The sequence below is a fragment of the Leptodactylus fuscus genome, chromosome 5 (genome assembly GCF_031893055.1).
Source record: "Leptodactylus fuscus isolate aLepFus1 chromosome 5, aLepFus1.hap2, whole genome shotgun sequence".
In the NCBI taxonomy this organism is placed as follows: Eukaryota; Metazoa; Chordata; class Amphibia; order Anura; family Leptodactylidae; genus Leptodactylus; species Leptodactylus fuscus.
The window spans coordinates 42,861,878-42,883,244 of record NC_134269.1 but is presented as its reverse complement, the minus strand read 5'-3'; the positions used below and the strand labels follow the sequence as shown (position 1 = coordinate 42,883,244).

At 44.6% G+C, this 21,367-nt stretch overlaps 1 protein-coding gene across 1 annotated transcript in view; it reads left to right on the top strand.

Annotated features, from left to right (window-relative positions):
* LOC142202745 (pyroglutamylated RF-amide peptide receptor-like) overlaps positions 1 to 21,367 on the top strand; it is a 124,637-nt gene that overhangs the window by 95,452 nt on the left and 7,818 nt on the right. The window contains exons 2-4 of the mRNA XM_075273043.1: positions 12,695 to 12,853; positions 14,697 to 14,758; positions 14,900 to 15,135. Of these exons, the coding sequence (XP_075129144.1) occupies positions 12,695 to 12,853; positions 14,697 to 14,758; positions 14,900 to 15,135 (457 nt within the window). The remainder of the gene's footprint in view (positions 1 to 12,694; positions 12,854 to 14,696; positions 14,759 to 14,899; positions 15,136 to 21,367) is intronic.

Genomic DNA, 21,367 nt, shown 5'->3' with positions numbered 1-21,367 from the left:
CACGTCACGATTCCACGAACCTAACAGAGGAGCATCTGTGTCCAGATGCTCAAACACTAGAGTCTCCTCCATCTCCGTTCGATTTGGTGGTGGATGACCAGCAACCCACCCTCATCGACGATGATGTGACGCAGTTGCCGTCAGGGCATCCAGTTGACCGGCGCATTGTGCGGGAGGAGGAGATGAGACAGGAGTTGGAAGAGGAAGTGGTGGATGATGAGGACACTGACCCGACCTGGACAGGGGGGATGTCAAGCGGGGAAAGTAGTGTGGATGTTGAGGCAGGTGCAGCACCAAAAAGGGTAGCTAGAGGCAGAGGCAGAGGTCAGCAGCTTAGGCGTAGCCAGGCCACACCCGGAATCTCCCAAGATGTTCCAGTTCGTACCCAGCCCCGAAAAACTCCCACCTCGAGGGCACGTTTCTCGAAGGTGTGGAGTTTTTTCAAGGAATGCGCCGAGGACAGATATAGTGTTGTCTGCACAATTTGCCTCTCGAAATTGATTAGGGGCTCTGAGAAGAGCAACCTGTCCACCACTTCAATGCGCCGTCATTTGGAATCCAAGCACTGGAATCAGTGGCAGGCAGCAACGGCAGGACAAAGGCCGCCTGCCGTTCACGCCACTGCCACTGCCTCTGCCACTGCCTCTGCCTCTGCCACTGCCACTGCTGACTGTGCTGGCGATGCACTCCAGAGGACGAGCCAGGACACCACTTCATCTGCCTCCGCCACTTTGTTGACTTCTACCTCATCCTCCCCTGGTCCTGTCTTATCTCCTTCTCCTGCACCATCAAAGGCACCATCAGGCGTTTCTTTACAACAACCCACCATCTCTCAGACATTGGAGCGGCGGCAGAAACACACTGCTAACCACCCACACGCGCAAGCCTTGAACGCCAACATCGCTAAACTGCTGGCCCAGGAGATGTTGGCGTTCCGGCTTGTTGAAACTCCCGCCTTCCTGGACCTGATGGCAACTGCGGCACCTCGCTATGCCGTCCCTAGCCGTCACTACTTCTCCCGGTGTGCCGTCCCCGCCTTGCACCAGCACGTGTCACTCAACATCAGGCGGGCCCTTAGTTCCGCGCTTTGCACAAAGGTCCACTTGACCACCGACGCGTGGACAAGTGCATGCGGACAGGGACGCTACATTTCACTGACGGCACACTGGGTGAATGTAGTTGAGGCTGGGACTGCTTCCCAAACTGGCCCGGTGTACCTCGTCTCCCCGCCTAACATTCCTGGCAGGGACACGAGAAGAACACCCCCCTCCTCCTCCTCCTCTACCGCCTCCTCCTCCGCCACCGCCTCCTCCTCCGCCACCGCCTCCTCCTCCGCTGTTAGATTGACCCCAGCTACGAGTTGGAAACGTTGCAGCACTGGCGTTGGTAGACGTCAGCAGGCTGTGCTGAAGCTGATCAGCTTGGGGGACAGACAGCACACTGCCTCCGAGGTGAGGGATGCCCTCCTCGATGAGACGGCAATATGGTTTGAGCCGCTGCACCTGGGCCCAGGCATGGTCGTTTGTGATAACGGCCGGAACCTGGTAGCAGCTCTGGACCTTGCCGGACTCCAACATGTTCCATGCCTGGCCCACGTCTTCAACCTAGTGGTGCAACGTTTCCTAAAGAGCTACCCCAATGTTCCAGAGCTACTGGTGAAAGTGCGGCGCATGTGCGCCCACTTTCGCAAGTCGACAGTAGCCGCTGCTAGCTTAAAATCTCTCCAGCAACGCCTGCATGTGCCACAACACCGGCTTTTGTGCGACGTCCCCACACGCTGGAACTCAACGTTTCAGATGTTGAATAGAGTGGTTGAGCAGCAGAGACCTTTGATGGAATACCAGCTACAAAACCCTAGGGTGCCACAAAGTCAGCTGCCTCAGTTTCACATCCATGAGTGGCCATGGATGAGAGACCTTTGTGACATCCTACGGGTCTTTGAGGAGTCCACAAGGAGGGTGAGCTCTGAGGATGCGATGGTGAGCCTTACAATCCCGCTCTTGTGTGTTCTGAGAGAATCCCTGATTGACATCAGGGATAACTCAGATCACACAGAGGAGTTAGGGATAGCATCCGATCCGTCACAGCTGGAGAGTAGGTCCACACATCTGTCCGCTTCACTGCGTTTAATGGAGGAGGAGGAGGAGGAGGAAGAAGAGTTGTCCGATGATGTGATGGTGATACAGGAGGCTTCCGGGCAACTTCGAATCGTCCCATTGTTGCAGCGCGGATGGGTAGACATGGAGGATGAGGAGGAAATGGAGATTGAACTTTCCGGTGGGGCCAGAGGAGTCATGCCAACTAACACTGTGGCAGACATGGCTGAGTTCATGTTGGGGTGCTTTACAACCGACAAGCGTATTGTCAAAATCATGGAGGACAACCAGTACTGGATCTTTGCTATCCTTGACCCCCGGTATAAAAACAACATCTCGTCTTTTATTCCGGTAGAGGGGAGGGCCAATCGCATCAATGCTTGCCACAGGCAATTGGTGCAGAATATGATGGAGATGTTTCCAGCATGTGACGTTGGCGGCAGGGAGGGCAGTTCCTCCAGTAGGCAACCAAGTTCTCACCGGTCCACACAAACGAGGGGCACACTGTCTAAGGTCTGGGACACCTTGATGGCACCCCCTCGCCAAAGTGCCGCCACGGAGGGTCCTAGTGTCACCAGGCGTGAGAAGTATAGGCGCATGTTGCGGGAATACCTTTCCGACCACAGCCCTGTCCTCTCCGACCCCTCTGCGCCCTACACGTATTGGGTGTCGAAGTTGGACCTGTGGCTTGAACTTGCCCTATATGCCTTGGAGGTGCTGTCCTGTCCTGCCGCCAGCGTCCTATCTGAGAGGGTGTTCAGTGCAGCCGGTGGCATCATCACTGACAAGCGCACCCGTCTGTCAGCTGAGAGTGCCGACCGGCTCACTTTGATAAAAATGAACCACCACTGGATAGAGCCTTCATTTTTGTGCCCACCTGTGTAAAGCACCCCAACATGAAACTCCATGTCTGTACTCAACCTCTCCAATTCCTCCGCATCCTCATACTCATCCACCATAAGCGTTGCACAATTCTGCTAATACTAGGCTCCCTCCAACATGATTTCCCCCAACTCTGCTGGTTAGAGGCTCCCTCCACCCTGATTTCCACCAACTCTGCTGGTTAGAGGCTCCCTCCACCCTGCTTTCCCACAACTCTGCTGGTTAGAGGCTCCCTCCACCATGAATTTGCCCAAACTGGGCTGTTTAGAGGCTCCCTCCACCATGAATTGGTCCAAACTGGGTTTTTTAGAGGCTCCCTCCACCATGAATTGGTCCAAACTGGGCTGTTTAGAGGCTCCCTCCACCATGAATTTGCCCAAACTGGGCTGTTTAGCGGCTCCCTCCACCATTAATTGGTCCAAACTGGGCTGGTTAGAGGCTCCCTCCACCTTGAATTTCCCAAAACTTGGCTGTTTAGAGGCTCCCTCCACCATTAATTGGTCCAAACTGGGCTGGTTAGAGGCTCCCTCCACCATGAATTGGTCCAAACTGGGTTTTTTAGAGGCTCCCTCCACCATGAATTGGTCCAAACTGGGCTGGTTAGAGGCTCCCTCCACCATGAATTGGTCCAAACTGGGTTTTTTAGAGGCTCCCTCCACCATGAATTTGCCCAAACTGGGCTGTTTAGAGGCTCCCTCCACCATGAATTGGTCCAAACTGGGCTGGTTAGAGGCTCCCTCCACCATGAATTTCCCAAAACTTGGCTGTTTAGAGGCTCCCTCCACCATTAATTGGTCCAAACTGGGCTGGTTAGAGGCTCCCTCCACCATGAATTGGTCCAAACTGGGTTTTTTAGAGGCTCCCTCCACCATGAATTTGCCCAAACTGGGCTGTTTAGAGGCTCCCTCCACCATGAATTGGTCCAAACTGGGCTGGTTAGAGGCTCCCTCCACCATGAATTTCCCAAAACTTGGCTGTTTAGAGGCTCCCTCCACCATTAATTGGTCCAAACTGGGCTGATTAGAGGCTCCCTCCACCATTAATTGGTCCAAACTGGGCTGGTTAGAGGCTCCCTCCACCATTAATTGGTCCAAACTGGGCTGGTTAGAGGCTCCCTCCACCATGAATTTGCCCAAACTGGGCTGTTTAGAGGCTCCCTCCACCATGAATTTGCCCAAACTGGGCTGGTTAGAGGCTCCCTCCACCATGAATTGGTCCAAACTGGGGTTTTTAGAGGCTCCCTCCACCATGAATTGGTCCAAACTTGGCTGTTTAGAGGCTCCCTCCACCATTAATTGGTCCAAACTGGGCTGGTTAGAGGCTCCCTCCACCATGAATTGGTCCAAACTGGGTTTTTTAGAGGCTCCCTCCACCATGAATTTGCCCAAACTGGGCTGTTTAGAGGCTCCCTCCACCATGAATTGGTCCAAACTGGGCTGGTTAGAGGCTCCCTCCACCATGAATTTCCCAAAACTTGGCTGTTTAGAGGCTCCCTCCACCATTAATTGGTCCAAACTGGGCTGGTTAGAGGCTCCCTCCACCATTAATTGGTCCAAACTGGGCTGGTTAGAGGCTCCCTCCACCATTAATTGGTCCAAACTGGGCTGGTTAGAGGCTCCCTCCACCATGAATTTGCCCAAACTGGGCTGTTTAGAGGCTCCCTCCACCATGAATTTGCCCAAACTGGGCTGGTTAGAGGCTCCCTCCACCATGAATTGGTCCAAACTGGGGTTTTTAGAGGCTCCCTCCACCATGAATTGGTCCAAACTTGGCTGTTTAGAGGCTCCCTCCACCATTAATTGGTCCAAACTGGGCTGGTTAGAGGCTCCCTCCACCATGAATTGGTCCAAACTGGGTTTTTTAGAGGCTCCCTCCACCATGAATTTGCCCAAACTGGGCTGTTTAGAGGCTCCCTCCACCATGAATTGGTCCAAACTGGGCTGGTTAGAGGCTCCCTCCACCATGAATTTCCCAAAACTTGGCTGTTTAGAGGCTCCCTCCACCATTACTTGGTCCAAACTGGGCTGGTTAGAGGCTCCCTCCACCATTAATTGGTCCAAACTGGGCTGGTTAGAGGCTCCCTCCACCATTAATTGGTCCAAACTGGGCTGGTTAGAGGCTCCCTCCACCATGAATTTGCCCAAACTGGGCTGTTTAGAGGCTCCCTCCACCATGAATTTGCCCAAACTGGGCTGGTTAGAGGCTCCCTCCACCATGAATTGGTCCAAACTGGGGTTTTTAGAGGCTCCCTCCACCATGAATTGGTCCAAACTTGGCTGTTTAGAGGCTCCCTCCACCATTAATTGGTCCAAACTGGGCTGGTTAGAGGCTCCCTCCACCATGAATTGGTCCAAACTGGGTTTTTTAGAGGCTCCCTCCACCATGAATTTGCCCAAACTGGGCTGTTTAGAGGCTCCCTCCACCATGAATTGGTCCAAACTGGGCTGGTTAGAGGCTCCCTCCACCATGAATTTCCCAAAACTTGGCTGTTTAGAGGCTCCCTCCACCATTAATTGGTCCAAACTGGGCTGGTTAGAGGCTCCCTCCACCATGAATTTGCCCAAACTGGCCTGTTTAGAGGCTCCCTCCACCATGAATTTGCCCAAACTGGGCTGGTTAGAGGCTCCCTCCACCATGAATTGGTCCAAACTGGGGTTTTTAGAGGCTCCCTCCACCATGAATTGGTCCAAACTTGGCTGTTTAGAGGCTCCCTCCACCATGAATTGGTCCAAACTGGGCTGGTTAGAGGCTCCCTCCACCATTAATTGGTCCAAACTGGGCTGGTTAGAGGCTCCCTCCACCATGAATTTGCCCAAACTGGCCTGTTTAGAGGCTCCCTCCACCATGAATTTGCCCAAACTGGGCTGGTTAGAGGCTCCCTCCACCATGAATTGGTCCAAACTGGGGTTTTTAGAGGCTCCCTCCACCATGAATTTGCCCAAACTGGGGTGTTTAGAGGCTCCCTCCACCATGAATTTGCCCAAACTCTGCTGGTTAGAGGCTCAATCCACCCTGATTTTCAAAACAAATATTGGTGCCAACCTCAACTTACTACAAGGGCCAAATTCACTGCTGGTGACAAGCTCTCCTCACTGCAAGTGCCAAATACACATGTTTCAAGGTGTTTTCCTACTGTCAGAGAGGTGGTATTGAGTGTGTAAAGTGTGTAGTTGTTAGGCTGTGATGTTGGGGTAATAGAGGGTCTTTGGTGTGTTAGATGCCCCCAGACATGCTTCCCCTGCTGTCCCAGTGTCATTCCAGAGGTGTTGGCATCATTTCCTGGGGTGTCATAGTGGACTTGGTGACCCTCCAGACACGGATTTGAGTTTCCCCCTTAACGAGTATCTGTTCCCCATAGACTATAATGGGGTTCGAAACCCGTTCGAACACACGAACATTGAGCGGCTGTTCGAATCGAATTTCGAACCTCGAACATTTTAGTGTTCGCTCATCTCTACCGCTGATGCTTATTCAGCCACAGAATTAGTGCATAAGCTTATAGTGCCATCTATTAGAGTTATCAACAAGAGGAAACACAGCGATAAAATGATAACAGTAACAACTACAGCAGTAAAAACAATATACAATAGAATATTAATCACCAAATTGGGGAACACAAATAATCTCCAATGAATATATACATAGTAAAAGAAGCAATAAATGGCTGAGAGCGAATCCACGATAAAACTGGTAATATATGCATAATAAACGTAATCTCCTATGAATACATACATTATAAAAGAAGCAATAAATGGATTACAACAAATCCATTATAAAAGTGATAATAAATCTAACGATAATATCCCAAACAATGTAAAAAGTATTACATGGGAATGCAATAAATAATTAGGAACCAAGATATGGACAAACAGGGAAAGTGGACACCATTTTGATTTTTGCTATGGGGCCTGTCATTTCTATAAATCGACTGGCTCTTTTTAGTGACTGTGCCAAGATATTCACTTGAATAGGTTATAGACGGCACAGTTAATATCCAGTTTAGAAAACCCATTTTCATGCCTGTATACCCTAATTGGGAATTCTAAGTAATAGACCAGAGTGGAGAGTAGTCACAAAGACCATCGCTGTCATCCGTGAGCAATTGGTGCTATTAGTTTCAGATCAATTATACTGAAATTGACAGAAACTAATGCACAGGAATGGTGGATACTAGAGAAAAAATTCCAACTGGGCTGGATTCAGTGGAGCAGCGTATATTAAGGATACAATGAGTTGGTGGAGATCCTTTTTAATAAATAATAGATTAGTTAATGCCTATTGTTAAAGTGGTTGAGGGGATATCGTCACTCCATAGGGAGAGAACCATCATTTAGGTGTGTGGAGTCTTATTAAGCCATGAGCGCTCCACTGTGTGTGTTCCTTTGCACAGTGGAGCGCTCATGGCTTAATAAGACTCCACCCACCTAAATGGTGGTCTCTCCCTATGGAGTGACGATATCCCCTCAACCCTGTCTAAGCCTCTCACCTCTGCCAGATCAGTCCTCTCTGCGCCAAGCTGATGAGATGCAAATACATCGAAACAGCTGTCCTTGGCTGAGAAGACTGTATTTGGTAAAATCCCAACATCATTGCAAACAAAGGCCTCTGAGAAGGTCAGCATGATGTTAAAGGGAGCGCCCTCTATTGGATGTCTTGACTGAGACTCTGTCAGACATTCTCAGTCAGCGCCCTCTATTGGTGTGCATACTTGAGGCATTGGCATCCTAATTACATCATGGAAGTCAGATTTGCATATTCTTCCTATATTGTTAAAGTGGTGAAATGTAATAATTTCTGGGCATACTGGTCAGTTTCGGGAAAGGATTAGTTTATCAGCAGAGGTTCTACAAGACATTGATATCAGTGATTTTTCAAGAGACCCTACTAAGAGTTAGAGATTTCCAAAAGGACAACCCATTTATTGAGACGGGTTCTGTGGAGCAACCACTTTCCAGCTGCAACTTTTAAAGCTACCTGGCCTATCTACTGCCTTGTTGCCAGCTAGACCCATTGGCATCTTTGAGGAAAAAGATCTTTACCAAAGACGGATGGAAGTTTTATCATCAAAGTTGTTAAAAGATCTACAGTAGGAACCATGTAAAGATGTATGGGATCCTTATATCCAGTAGAAGCAGGGCCAGGGTCAATGGACAGTAGAATGCAAAGTATTGCAGTACCCATGCTGGGCTACTATACAGGGCTTAGAGACAACTGCTCCCTGCTCCCTGCAGTATATAGTACACAGACTGGATGTAACTCTGAACAGCTGATCCTTGAAGGGTCTGACTCTCACCCCTCCCCCCCCCCCCCACACCAATCAGATATTAATTGCATATCCTAAGAATAGACCATAAATAAACAAATAAATACAATCATGTACAATGCCTTCATTCTTCTAGGAAAGCTTTCTACAAGATTTTGGAGTGTCTCTGTAGGAATTCTTGCTCATTCATCCAGAAGTGCAAAGTCAAACAAAAATGTTGGGCGAGAGGGCCTGACTCGCAATGTCCATTCCATTTTATCCTAAGGGGGCGCTCACACTAGCGTCGGTGTCCGACAGCTAGTGTCCGATGCTAATGTCTGCACAATATTTTAGCATCGGACACTAGCTGCGTCCGTTACAATTTGCATTATTTTAAATGGGATATTATATAGCGTACGCTACTGTCTGTGTCCTTAAGTGTTCATTTACAAAGATGTCCGATTTTTCAAGCCGACAGCTAAATCGTGCATGTAGGATTTAGCTGTCCGCTCGAAAAATCGGACATCTTTGTAAATGGACACTTAAGGACACCCACTGATACTAAAGGACACTACATGATGTCCCATTTAAAATAATGCAAATTGTAACGGACGCAGCTAGTGTCCCATGCTAAAATCTTGCGTGGACATTAGCATTGGACACTAGTTGTCAGACACCAACGCTAGTGTGAACCCAGCTTAAAAGTGCTTGATGGGGTTAAATTGTTTGCGATGTCTACATGGACTTTGCTTTTTGCACTGGGACATAGGTAAGCTGTAACAGAAAACAGCCTTCTCCAAAATGTTCTCTCTCCTCCACCAAGCCTTACATTTGGCACAGTCAGGCACGCAACATTCTCCTTCTATTTGTCAAACCCAGACTCGTCGATCATGTTGTCAGCTAGAGAAGTGTGATACGTCACTCTACAGAACATATTTCCACTGTTCCAGACTTCGGCGGTGGCATTGTGCTTTACACCACTCTGTCTGATGCCTGGCATTGTACTTAAGGCTTGCCATAAAGCTCCAGGTGCTGATGTTAATACTGGAGGGCGCTTGGATTTTTCCAATTACTGAGCCGAGTGTTGATGTCTTTTATCCACTATTCATACACGTATACTATAGAGCATGAGCAATAATTCTTGGTAAATACATATCTGCATACATTCAAACAGAAATGAGAACACTAATCTTCCCATGCCGTACATCACAACTAAGGGAACGGGCTCGTGATGAGATTCCTGATTTATTTCAGTCTTCCAGTTTATAGAAGAAATTGAAAGCGACATTTCCAAGCATTGACGCCTGTCATTGAGTTGTTCTGATATTACAGAGACCAAACATTTAATATAGCTTTCATAGAAATTTATAGCATCTTGCCGAGTTTCCCAGCCTGCTTTATTATAGCTCTATCCCTTGAAGTGTTGTGTTTCGCATAAGAAAAAAGTCTAAACGGTATCAAGATTGACCTTCTAGAAATACAAAGACAACCCTATACAAGAAAATAGGATATGTATTACTGTTACATTGCAATCTACATTATACACCGTAGCCACCAATTAAACACAAAATGTCTGAAAATATACTTTCACTTAAATTAATATACAATTGGTGTATAAATAGACATAGCATACCAATGTAATCTAGATGGCGGTAGGATGCTGACTAGGGTTGAGCGATCGTGTTCGGAAAAAATCGGATTCCGATCAGCGATCGAGAAAATTTCACGATCACGATTGGAATTCCGAACACAATCTTTTTAGGTGGGATCAAGATCGGTACTATTTCCCACAATGCCTTCACACTGAGTATATAGTGTATACTCAGTGTGAAGGCTCCACTGCAGTTCCATAGGAATGAATGGAAGCAGCCGGCACACAGCCTTAACCCCCTGCGCGCCGGCTGCCTCCATTCATTGGAATGGGAGGCTAAACTAACATCTATAGCAGCTACTTACCTCTAGAGATGGCTGCTCTGGTGCCCTCCTTCTTCTTGTCTCACTGCCCCGCCTCCTAGGTTAGTGTTTAAAGCGCTAGGTAGGCGGGGCTTGTGGCTTAGGAGAGTGTGGGCGGGTACAGGGCGGGGAGATGTGACGTTTTCCCTCCCAGTACCCGCCCACACTCTCCTAACCCGCCGACACTCTCCTAACCTGGCAGGGAAGGGGCAGGGAGCAGCGTGGAGCGGCAGTGAAGCAAAGAAGGAAGGAAGGACAGGGCACCGGACCAGCTATCTCTGGAGGTAAGTGGACACCAGGGGGGACTAAGTAGCCAGAGGATTAAAAAAAAATCCTCTGGCTATTTAGTGATTCACTACACAGCGTGGATTCTAACAATTGTTAGATTCCATGCTGTATAGTGAATAGGATTGCTTTTAAAATCCGATCTCCGATTAATAAAAAAATCCCATTGACTTGCATTGGGATCGAGATCGGATTCGAATGAAAAATGATCGGAAATCGGATTTTAAAATCGATCCTGAAAAGTCAAGATCGGCTCAACCCTAATGCTGACACTACAGCAGGGCATAGGTGTTACATATTTGTTGGTGGATCCAAAATATCCTGGTGGATTATCATGATGGCCAATGGTTGCTCTATGGGGTAATAGGTTTTTCTTCTCCAGTACCCTTTTGCAGTACCAGGGATGTCTATGAGCCTGTTATCTCCTGCATCTTGCACATTCAGCCTAGGCAATGATGTATGTCACTGGGTGAATGGTAGCAAGTAGCTGGCAAGCTGACAATCATTTCACAATTGTCATTCTGCCTATCGTCACCTTAAACCTAAAGTCTATCATATTTCCATTTTCTCTGCTGTTATATGTAATCCACTGTTACTTGTCAGCTATTTCAGGCTGATAGGCGTCTGCTTCACTGAAATTGCTGACAAGAAGCCCAGAAAAATCACTGCACACATATCTAACACATCTGAGGTCTCAACAGTGTACCGGCACGTTCCAGAATTTTTTAAAAGGTGCAATTTTGTACGTTCCGTTCATAACGCTAAGACAGTCGCTAATAAATGAATGTCATTGGTTGTCTCTCAGCATGTCACGAGGTTATAACTTGGCACCTTCCGATGTTTAGAACCAGAATATTTCTTTTTTTAAATGATTTATGAACATTTTCAACAAAAAAGAGACATAAAAGGGAGGTCGTAAATATCAAGAAACAAGTAACTTCACACAGGGAGGGTCATAGGACATTAGGACGAGCAGTGTGAGGCCATATCACGGGAGAGGAGAGTCAACACGAAGCAGAAGGGGAGAAATAGGAGAGAGAAGTAGGGCAGGGAGTGAGTGACAGACAGAAAGGAGCGGGGAAACGGAAATGAAAAGTGTGGGGGGGGGGGGTTTAAACATCACTGCACATATCTGACATATCTGAGGTCTTTAAGATGTCCTGACATGTTCCAGGTGCAATTTTGTACGTTCCAGATGTAACGCTAAGACGATTGCTAACAAATGAATGTTCATAGTTGTCTCTCAGCATGTCATGGGGTTATATCTTGGCACCTTCAACCACAATTTAGCATAGACCTTACTCTACAATATACACCTCTGATGATATGTCTAAGAAACAGAGGTGTATATCTGTGTGTATACAGATAGAAGACAAAATACAAGCTGCTATGGTAATAAATAGAAATACAAAAAATTACAGCAGCACTCTATAAACAGCGCCAATACCAATATAAATAGCACACTGCTGCTATATATTATATACACATATGCATGTGCTACTATTAGTTACTATCTATACATATAAATTTGAGATTCCAATAGTAGATTTGAGTAACCAATAGTAGTAAATTCATATGTGTATATGACACTACCTGCCCGGCAAACATACTGTAGACCTATTCTGGCTCAGTAGAGGTATATCTGTTTAGTGTAGGATACCATATGAATGAGGTCGCCCTGTTGTGGCAGATGGGAGTTTACAAGTTTGATCAATAATATATGAAGAACCTCAAATTTCTATGTATAGATATGAACTAATAGTAATAAATTTATATTTGTATATAATATATAGCAACAATTGTTGTCTCTCAGCATGTCACGAGGTTATAACTTGACACCTTCCGATGTCTAGAACCAAAATATTTATTTCTCTTTAAAATCTATTCATATAGGTCTTATATATATATATATATATATATATATATATATATATATATATATATATGTGTGTGTGTGTGTGTGTGTGTGTGTAAGGATGTCTATGCCAGGACAATGCTTAGTAAAGAGAAAGACCTCGGCATGATACATAAATAAATACTAGAACCAAGTAAAGTAAATACATACAGAATCAAACTTATAATATAAATGCATAACCACAACCAAGATCATAGAATAAATCCATAACTATAGCACCACCAAGAAATTCAGGACAAAGCTCATCTCTATACAAAACACTTGATAAACCTCACAACAATAGTAATAGAATAACTTGTTACTTTCTCTATTCTTCCACAGGACCATTTGTCTGTAAGATGGTTCCATTTATACAAACCACAGCAGTGGTGGCCAGTACATTGACTATGACATGTATCGCAGTGGAGAGATACCAAGGGATCGTCCACCCACTGAAAATGAAAAGGCAGTACACCAACAGAAGAGCCTACAAGATGCTTGGTAAGACTGGGGTTCTCATTATTATGGCTTCCTCTTTCTTTTATATTATATACAGTGGTATAATACCAAATGTGGTCTACATTATTTCTCACACAGCTGGGAAGTCCAAATACCCAGAGACAAACAGTGCCAAAAAGTACAAACCATTAGAAAACATGTTACACACTACTACAACAGTCTACTACCAGCAGAGGCCCATTTTGGGGGACTCTGTACATACACCAGATGCCCTCGTCCTTATGACTAGCTGCTTACATGAGGTTCATAGGTCTTACCTGTCCAGACTGAGGGTCCTCACTTTATAGTCCCATATGTCCCCAGAGGGCATTAGAGAACCTTATTAAGATAATAGTATATGTTAAGGAAGAGAGAATGGCTGTCGTCCGTTGGTTCCCTTTATCTGATTTGTTATAAATATACAATTTACCTTTAGGCTAACCCCATGTACCGGGCCACAGCAAAAAAAGCCCTGCAGGAAAAAGTCCACAGAGATTTCCTCTGCTGACTCTCTGCTTCCACTATACCTATAGGTAAACCACCGGCATTTCCATAGGTATAATTGACACGCAACGCTTTTTGGAGATCGCAATATCTGCTAAGCATATTTGTGGATGGGATTGGCTGCCAATCTATGGCCTTTATGCAATGTGGGGCCTTGGCCTCAAGCGGTATCATGATGAAAAACAATTAGTTATATATTTTATTTTTACACAGTCCAGTCATATTAATGTGACCACTGCCTACGTTAAATACCCAATTGCAGAAGGCACGTCTCATCAGCCATCTGGGTGCACTCATCATTGTGGAAGGCACGATGGATCAGCACAAGTATGCATCTATCCTTGCGGACCATGTTCACCTCTACATGTGAAATGTTTTTCCTCAGGATGATGGCATCTACCAGCAGGACAATGCAACGTGTCATAAAGCTCGCAGTGTACGTGCGTGGTTCAAGGAGCACCAGGATGAGTTTACCGTACTCCCTTGGCCAGCAAATTCCCCGGACTTGAACCCAATCGAGAATCTGTGGGACCACCTCGATCGGGTTGTTCAGGCCATGGATGCTAAACCACGTAACCTAGCGCAGCTGGCCACAGCACTGGAGTCGGCATGGCTCAACATCCTAGTGAACATCATCACAGCATCCCCTCTCTTCCTGCACGTCTTGCAGTGGTCCGCTCTGCCAAAGGTGGTTATTCTGGATTTTGACAGATGGTCACATTAATGGGACTGGACTATGTAGAATCCAGTATCCATGGTCTTTTGGTCACTTGCACCCATAAAGATTTAGTAAAATGAATCTTGACTTTCAGCAGCATGATATCTTAACAAAAGAAGGCATTAAAAGTTATTAAAAGACTCAAGACAACATCCCGCACGCCTTGGTGTTAAGCATACACTACAGTAGAAAATAATTCCCAATGAAGATTTTTGTAAAGCAATAGTTGATATAAAATCCTTTCTTCCAGCCAGTTGGGTTCCCAGTAGTCTGACATTTAGTACATATAATATGGATATCCTATAGCTGTACTCTATTTCTTATACACCCATTCAATGAGAAAGTGAACAGCCTATGTTCTGGAAGTTGCAGGCTCCATGTGACCTATTTCAGCACCCTGACAGATTAATCTATTAATGGGGTTGTGCAGGACATGGCTGCTTTCCTCTTCTCGTGTCCATTGGTCACATGGCCATGCTGCAGCTCGGTCCCATGTTTTTTTATTCTCCTTTAATGGATGTTTGTTGCCCTTTCATTAGTCTCCCATTCCATACATGAGAATAGTCTGTTACTAAATGAATTTCTGTCTTCGTCCTCTATAGACCATTCTCTTTTGTCTTGTAGGGTTTGTATGGACTATCGCTATTGTTGTAGGTTCTCCAATGCTACATGTACAAACATTAGAGGTAGGCAATGGGTTTGTTAATACAGATACTCCTGTAATGCCACAATGTTATTGAATATGATATCAAGTACTTTTGGGATAGGGTGATATTACTGGTTGGGTATTATATTTACGACTGACTCTGTATATTCTTGCATTGCAGGTGAAATATGACTTGCTCTACAACTTGTACCATGTATGTTGCCTTGAGTCATGGAGTGATGTTGCCCTACGCAGAGCTTACGCCATATTTATCCTCGTGGCCCTGTTCTTAGTACCCCTTGCAGCCATGCTTCTTCTTTACACCCGTATCGGGTATGAGCTATGGATTAAAAAGCGCATTGGAGACAGCTCTGTGCTGAGTACTCTGAGCCGTAATGAGATGGCAAAAATCACCAGGTATAATAGAATCGTGTTCTGTACAACCATTATAATGGAGTCTGATTAGTCCGATCATTACACAGTCTTACAATTGTCTTGGAAATGTTTCCGTTCTGTTAAGATCCTGAGAAGTTCTTTAAGATTAAAGTGTACTTTTATATCCGTAAAATAATTGATGCTAAATGACTTTGGGTTATGCTAATGTAGCCTTGGGATTCTTACATTAGCATAATGTCAGGTCTAAAGAGAGAGCACAATTAGCGTCATACGATGGCTATGTAAATGATCACGTATAGTAGGTCATGTACTATAAACGGATATACTTTCTGATGACAAAAAAATCTTGTCTCTTGTCTCACCATAATGAAATGACGAGACTGATGTCTGATATGGGAACAAATATTGTGCATCATTTATGTGGCATGGAAGATGTGATCATTGGCTCGTTTGTTGGCTGATCGATGCTTTGTTTGGACAGGTCAAACATCAATGGCACAGCAGGTGCCACACGGTGGCTCAGTGGTTAGCACTGCAGCGCTGGAGTCCTCGGTTCAAATCCCGCCAAGGGCAAAATACTATCTGCAAGGAGCTTGTATGTTCTCCCCGTGTTTGCATGGATTTCCATCCCATATTCCAAAAAAAAGACATACTGATAGGGAAATATGTACATTGTGAGCTCTATGTGGGGCTCACAATCTACATTTAAAAAAAAACAACAAAAAAAAACATCGATGGCACAAACCTTTTTATGAATATTCATTCCAATTTACTGTCCTTTAATCAAGCATTACCAAATGGGGGCGCTGCTTATACTGGCGTAGGAAATCCAAAAGCAAAACATGCTATAAAAAAACTAATATAATGAAACTGTAATATTGGCCTACTGGAGCTGTGGATCTTCTAGATCACTAATGGTTTAGACGAGAGCTTCAGTGAAGAGCAATATCTTGTTCGGGTAAGATGGGAGAAGTATCCTTAAAACTTAGAAATTGGATGGAATCAGAAGTACAGGTAGGGATAGTAAGTAGATGCATGAATATGGGATAGCAGAACTGGCAATAGAACAATTGGCATAACCACCGGCGAGCCAGCAGAATGTAACAGTAAGTTACTATACAGCGCTGACTGGTGCATCTTATATTCAGGTTCTACAGACATGTCGATAAAAGGATTCCCATGAAAAATGTCTATAGGGCTGCTAAGGAGCAAAGGTTTTATGCTGAGATGAATAATACAGTATACAGTATGGCTCCCCTTACTGGGAGACTGTACAGATGGCGGTGTGGTGATAGTCTTATTGGAGGTTGTAGGCCTTCCTGAATAGGTGAGTCTTCAAGGCCTTCTTGAATCCTATGATTGTGGGGGTCAGTCTTATGTGTCTTGGTAAGGAGTTCCAGAGTATGGGGGATGCACGGGAGAAATCTTGAAGTAGACTATTGACTATAATGGGGTCCGTCGGGTGTCCATGATTTTAATACTCCATGCAGGACTTTTTTATCTGCCAGTGTCAGGTGGACATTGTGGAGACACAGGCACAGATGTGAACTAAGACTTGTGGTAGTTTCTGATGTAAATTACTGCAAATCTGTCAGGTTGTGGGAAGATCCATCCCCTCCAATAAACCACTCTCATTTGGCTTGAGTGGAAGAAAATAACACTAATTTTTCATGAAAATATGGTTTGTCCAAAAAATTTTCATGCCAGAAAGTTGGCCTACCAACACATAATAAACCCCTCCATATGTCTGCGCAGGGAATATGGAACCCTGACCATTACAAAGATTAATTAGGAAATTAATCTGCAGAAAATGGCAAATGTAAAAACGACATTTAAAAGATCAATTAAATTATTTCTCGTAGAACATTAAATATGTTTAATCAATCTCTTCCACTAAACTTAGAAGGGAATATAAAACATGGCAGGCGGCCAGAAACGTCTATTTGCTCTAGAATCACAAATCCCAAAGCAAATGACTGATTAGCATTTAGATGTATTACTCGCCGTCTGGTGCTTTTGCCTCTCAGGGGACCGGGGTCTCTATATTAGTAGCGTTATATATGGATTTATTATTATTGGCCATTTAATAGATCCCTACCCTAAACAGGATATTCTAGGTTCTCACTTGATTTCCTGAAAACATGACTACGCATGAGTATGACTATGTAATGGATGAAAGTCTAAGATTTTACATCAAGCTACTTTATTATGATTAGATAGTCAAGTACTATATATACATGTTCTATATCCAGTGGACTTAACATGAGGTTATTGAGTGGTGGAGAATATTGCCAATATCCGCTACTTCGGGAATGTAAAATTATCACAAACCAATGTCGAACAATGTGAAAAACAAGACAAGAATGGGGTGTAGGAAAATACAATTCAGATGACATGACCCTGATAAGGCAAGGCTGGTGGATACTTTATTGAAAGGGAAGTTGTATCGAAAGTCAGTAACAGTGGCAAGGTGATATACGTAGCCATAAGATATAAGGGTCCTACCGATACTGTACAGAAAAGGTCGTAGCCCTTTCATTATATGGTGAAATCAAGGTTATCAGTAATGTAAGCATATCTTCAGAAATAGTTCATACTTAAAGAGGACCTTTCACCACGTCCACCAATTCTAGTTCTTAGCATATGTTAATAGGTAACAATTAGAGATGAGCGAGTAGTACTCGATCGAGTACGTATTCAATCGAATACTACGGTATTTGAAATACTCGTACTCGATCGAGTACCACTCGCTATTCGAATGGAAAAGTTCGATGCAGAACCAGCATTGATTGGCAGAATGCTATACAGTCGGCCAATCAATGCTAGTTCTTCTCCTACCTTTAGAAGTCTTCTCCGTGCAGCTTCCCCGCGGCGTCTTCCAGCTCTGGATTTACTCTGCCAGGCATCGGGCCTGGGCAGAGCCGATTGCACATGTCCGCTTGTAGTACGGGCATGCGCAGTCGGTTCTGCCCAGGCCCGATGCCTGGCAGAGTGAATTCACAGCCGGAAGATGCCGTGGGGACGCTGCAAGGAGAAGACTTCTCGGAGGATCCAGCCCAACCCTCACTCGTGGACTTGGTAAGTATAATTTGATTGAATGTTGCCTTCCCCTGAAACGAGCATTTCCCCCCCATAGACTATAATAGGGTTTGATATTCGATTCGAGTAGTCGAATATTGAGGGGCTACTCAAAACGAATATCAAACCTCGAACATTTTACTGTTCGCTCATCTCTAGTAACAATCCTCTGATTCCAGTGCAGTTGGAATTTTCCCTCTAGCCCTTACCATTCCTGAGCAACAAGTATTGTAAGGATGGAACCTATCGTAGCACTTATAGTAGCTGTTGCTTTAACATATTTTATTTTTAATTGTATAGGGTACTGGATTACATATGTATATACAGTGCCTTGCGAAAGTATCCGGCCCCCTTGAACTTTTCAATCTTTTGCCACATTTCAGGCTTCAAACATAAAGATATTAAATTTTAAATTTTTTTGACACAATTGTGAAGTGGAACGAAATTTATTGGATATTTGAAACTTTTTTAAACAAATAAAAAACTGAAAAGTGGGGCGTGCAATATTATTCGGCCCCTTTACTTTCAGTGCAGCAAACTCACTCGATTCAGTTCAGTGCGAATCTCTGACTGATCCAATGTTGTCCTAAATGACTGATGATGATAAATAGAATCCACCTGTGTGTAACCAAGTCTCCGTATAAATGCACCTGCTCTGTGATAGTCTCAGGATTCTGTCTAAAGCGCAGAGAGCATCATGAAGACCAAGGAACACACCAGGCAGGTCCGAGATACTGTTGTGGAGAAGTTTAAACCCGGATTTGGATACAAAATGATTTCCCAAGCTTTAAACATCCCAAGGAGCACTGTGCAAGCAATCATATTGAAATGGAAGGAGTATCAGACCACTGCAAATCTACCAAGAACTGGCCGTCCTTCTAAACGTTCATCTCAAACAAGGAGAAGACTGATCAGAGATGCAGCCAAGAGGACCATGATCACTCTGGATGACCTGCAGAGATCTGGGAGAGTCTGTCCATAGGACAACAATCAGTCGTACACTGCACACATCTGGCCTTTATGGAAGAGTGGCAAGAAGAAAGCCATTTCTCAAATATATCCATAAAAAGTCTTGCTTAAAGTTTTCCACAAGCCTCCTTGGAGACACCAAACATGTGGAAGGAGGTTCTCTGGTCAGATGAAGCCAAAATCCAACTTTTTGGCCACAATGCAAAACGATATGTTTGGCATAAAAGTTTGGGCCTACTTTTCTTCAGCAGGGACAGGGAAGATGGTTCAAATTGATGGGAAGATTGATGGATCCAAATACAGGACCATTCTGGAAGAAAACCTGTAGGAGTCTGCAAAAGACCTGAGACTGAGATGGAGATTTATCTTCCAACAAGACAATGATGCAAAACATAAAGCAAAATCTACAATGGAATGGCTCACAAATAAAGGTATCCAGGTGTTAGAATGGCCAAGTCAAAGTCCAGACCTGAATCCAATCGAGAATCTGTGGAAAGAGCTGAAAACTGCTGTTCACAAACGTCTCCATCCAACCTCACTGAGCAACAGCTGTTTTGAAAGGAAGAATGGGCAAGAATTTCAGTCTCTCGATGTGCAAAGCTGATAGAGACATACCCCACTCGACTTGTAATCACAGCAAAAGGTGGCGCTACAAGATATTAACGCAAGGGGGCCGAATAATTTTGCACGCTCAATTTTTCAGTTTTTTTGTTTGATAAAAAAGTTTAAAATATCCAAAAAATTTTGTTCCACTTCACAATTGTGTCCCAATTCTTGTTGGTTCTTCTCCAAAAAAATTAAAATTTTATACCTCTATGTTTGAAGCCTGAGATGTGACAAAAGATTGAAAAGTTCAAGGGGGCCAAATACTTTCACAAGGCACTGTATATGTATATATATATATATATGTATATATATTTCATATACTTGATTTAGGGATTTTGACTCCTTTAATTCAAAAACAGGCTCTCCGCTAAAGAGATTCCATATTTAGCACGTGGAAAACACACTGAATGTGGCTCACTGTAACATCCAGCCTCAGGCTTCTCGTCCATTGCTCTAACTAGAAGCTTTTAATAGCTCTGCCTGAGGGTCAGAAATTTTCTATTTCTGCTCCCCTAGTAATGATCCTGCTCCAGATCATGTAACTGACCCCATATTACCCTGAGCAGGGCAAGATTGATCATGCTAAATGACGTCCAACCCACAGACAACGCTATTAAGGATGGGGCCATGGTTTCGCTGCTGAGGAGATGTCACAGTAGTGTTGTACAGTACATGTAAAACGGATGGGATCTGGCTAATCCCAACCACACACTGCAGAAAAATATCCACAAATTCAAAAACAGCTTGTTTTTGTAAATCACAGACTTTCTATCATACCAACGGAAACGTTGGCGTTTTCCCTATAGGTATAATAGAAACATAAAGTCAGCAGAGGAAAATTCTGCGGACTTTCGGTGAAGACCGCTGCTGAAAAAAACACAATGCTTTTCCGCTGCAGAAATTTCCTTTGTAGTTGTGGCTCGCAACGTGGGGCCTTAGCCTTAAAGCTTCTAATCAATGCAGCAGGGTGTACCATCTGTATTAGTAAGCTTCACCTTGTACTATAGTGAATACACTGCCAGGAGGTTTGGCTCCCCTTTAACTATGTAGTAAGGCAGTGGCAGGGATGTAAGGAGACAGCAGCAGGGCAGGGAGAGGAGAAACATTTTGTCTCTGGAGGTTATATCTAACTGTATTCATTTTGTTGAATAGGGGCTGAAGATGGATTCTCCTTAGCTACATTCAGCTGGAGCATTGCTCAGGAGAGACTTTACACACTGTATTTATAATTAAAAGAGCCATTAAAGATTAGGGAAAAGTATATAGTCCATTTCCTTATGTAGTTCTTCTTACTAAACATTGTACTAATACATTGCAACATCTCTGCCTGTTCGGGTCTCTGCGCCACCCTTCGCTCGTACACTAGGGCACAGGAGGTGTGTTCAGTTTGATTACTTTCTTAGAGTTTTTTGTTGCTCTGTCTGAACACTGCTCTATTACCTCTGCTCTGTAATTGAATTTCCACCACACCCATCTCCTGCACATTGTTTCCCTCTTGGCCTTGCCTGTGTGATTGACAGCCTGTCTACCAATAAAGTCTGATGCAGGTCCCGGACTTCCTATATACAGGTCATCAGCCCTCACAGGTCTCCTGGCTATT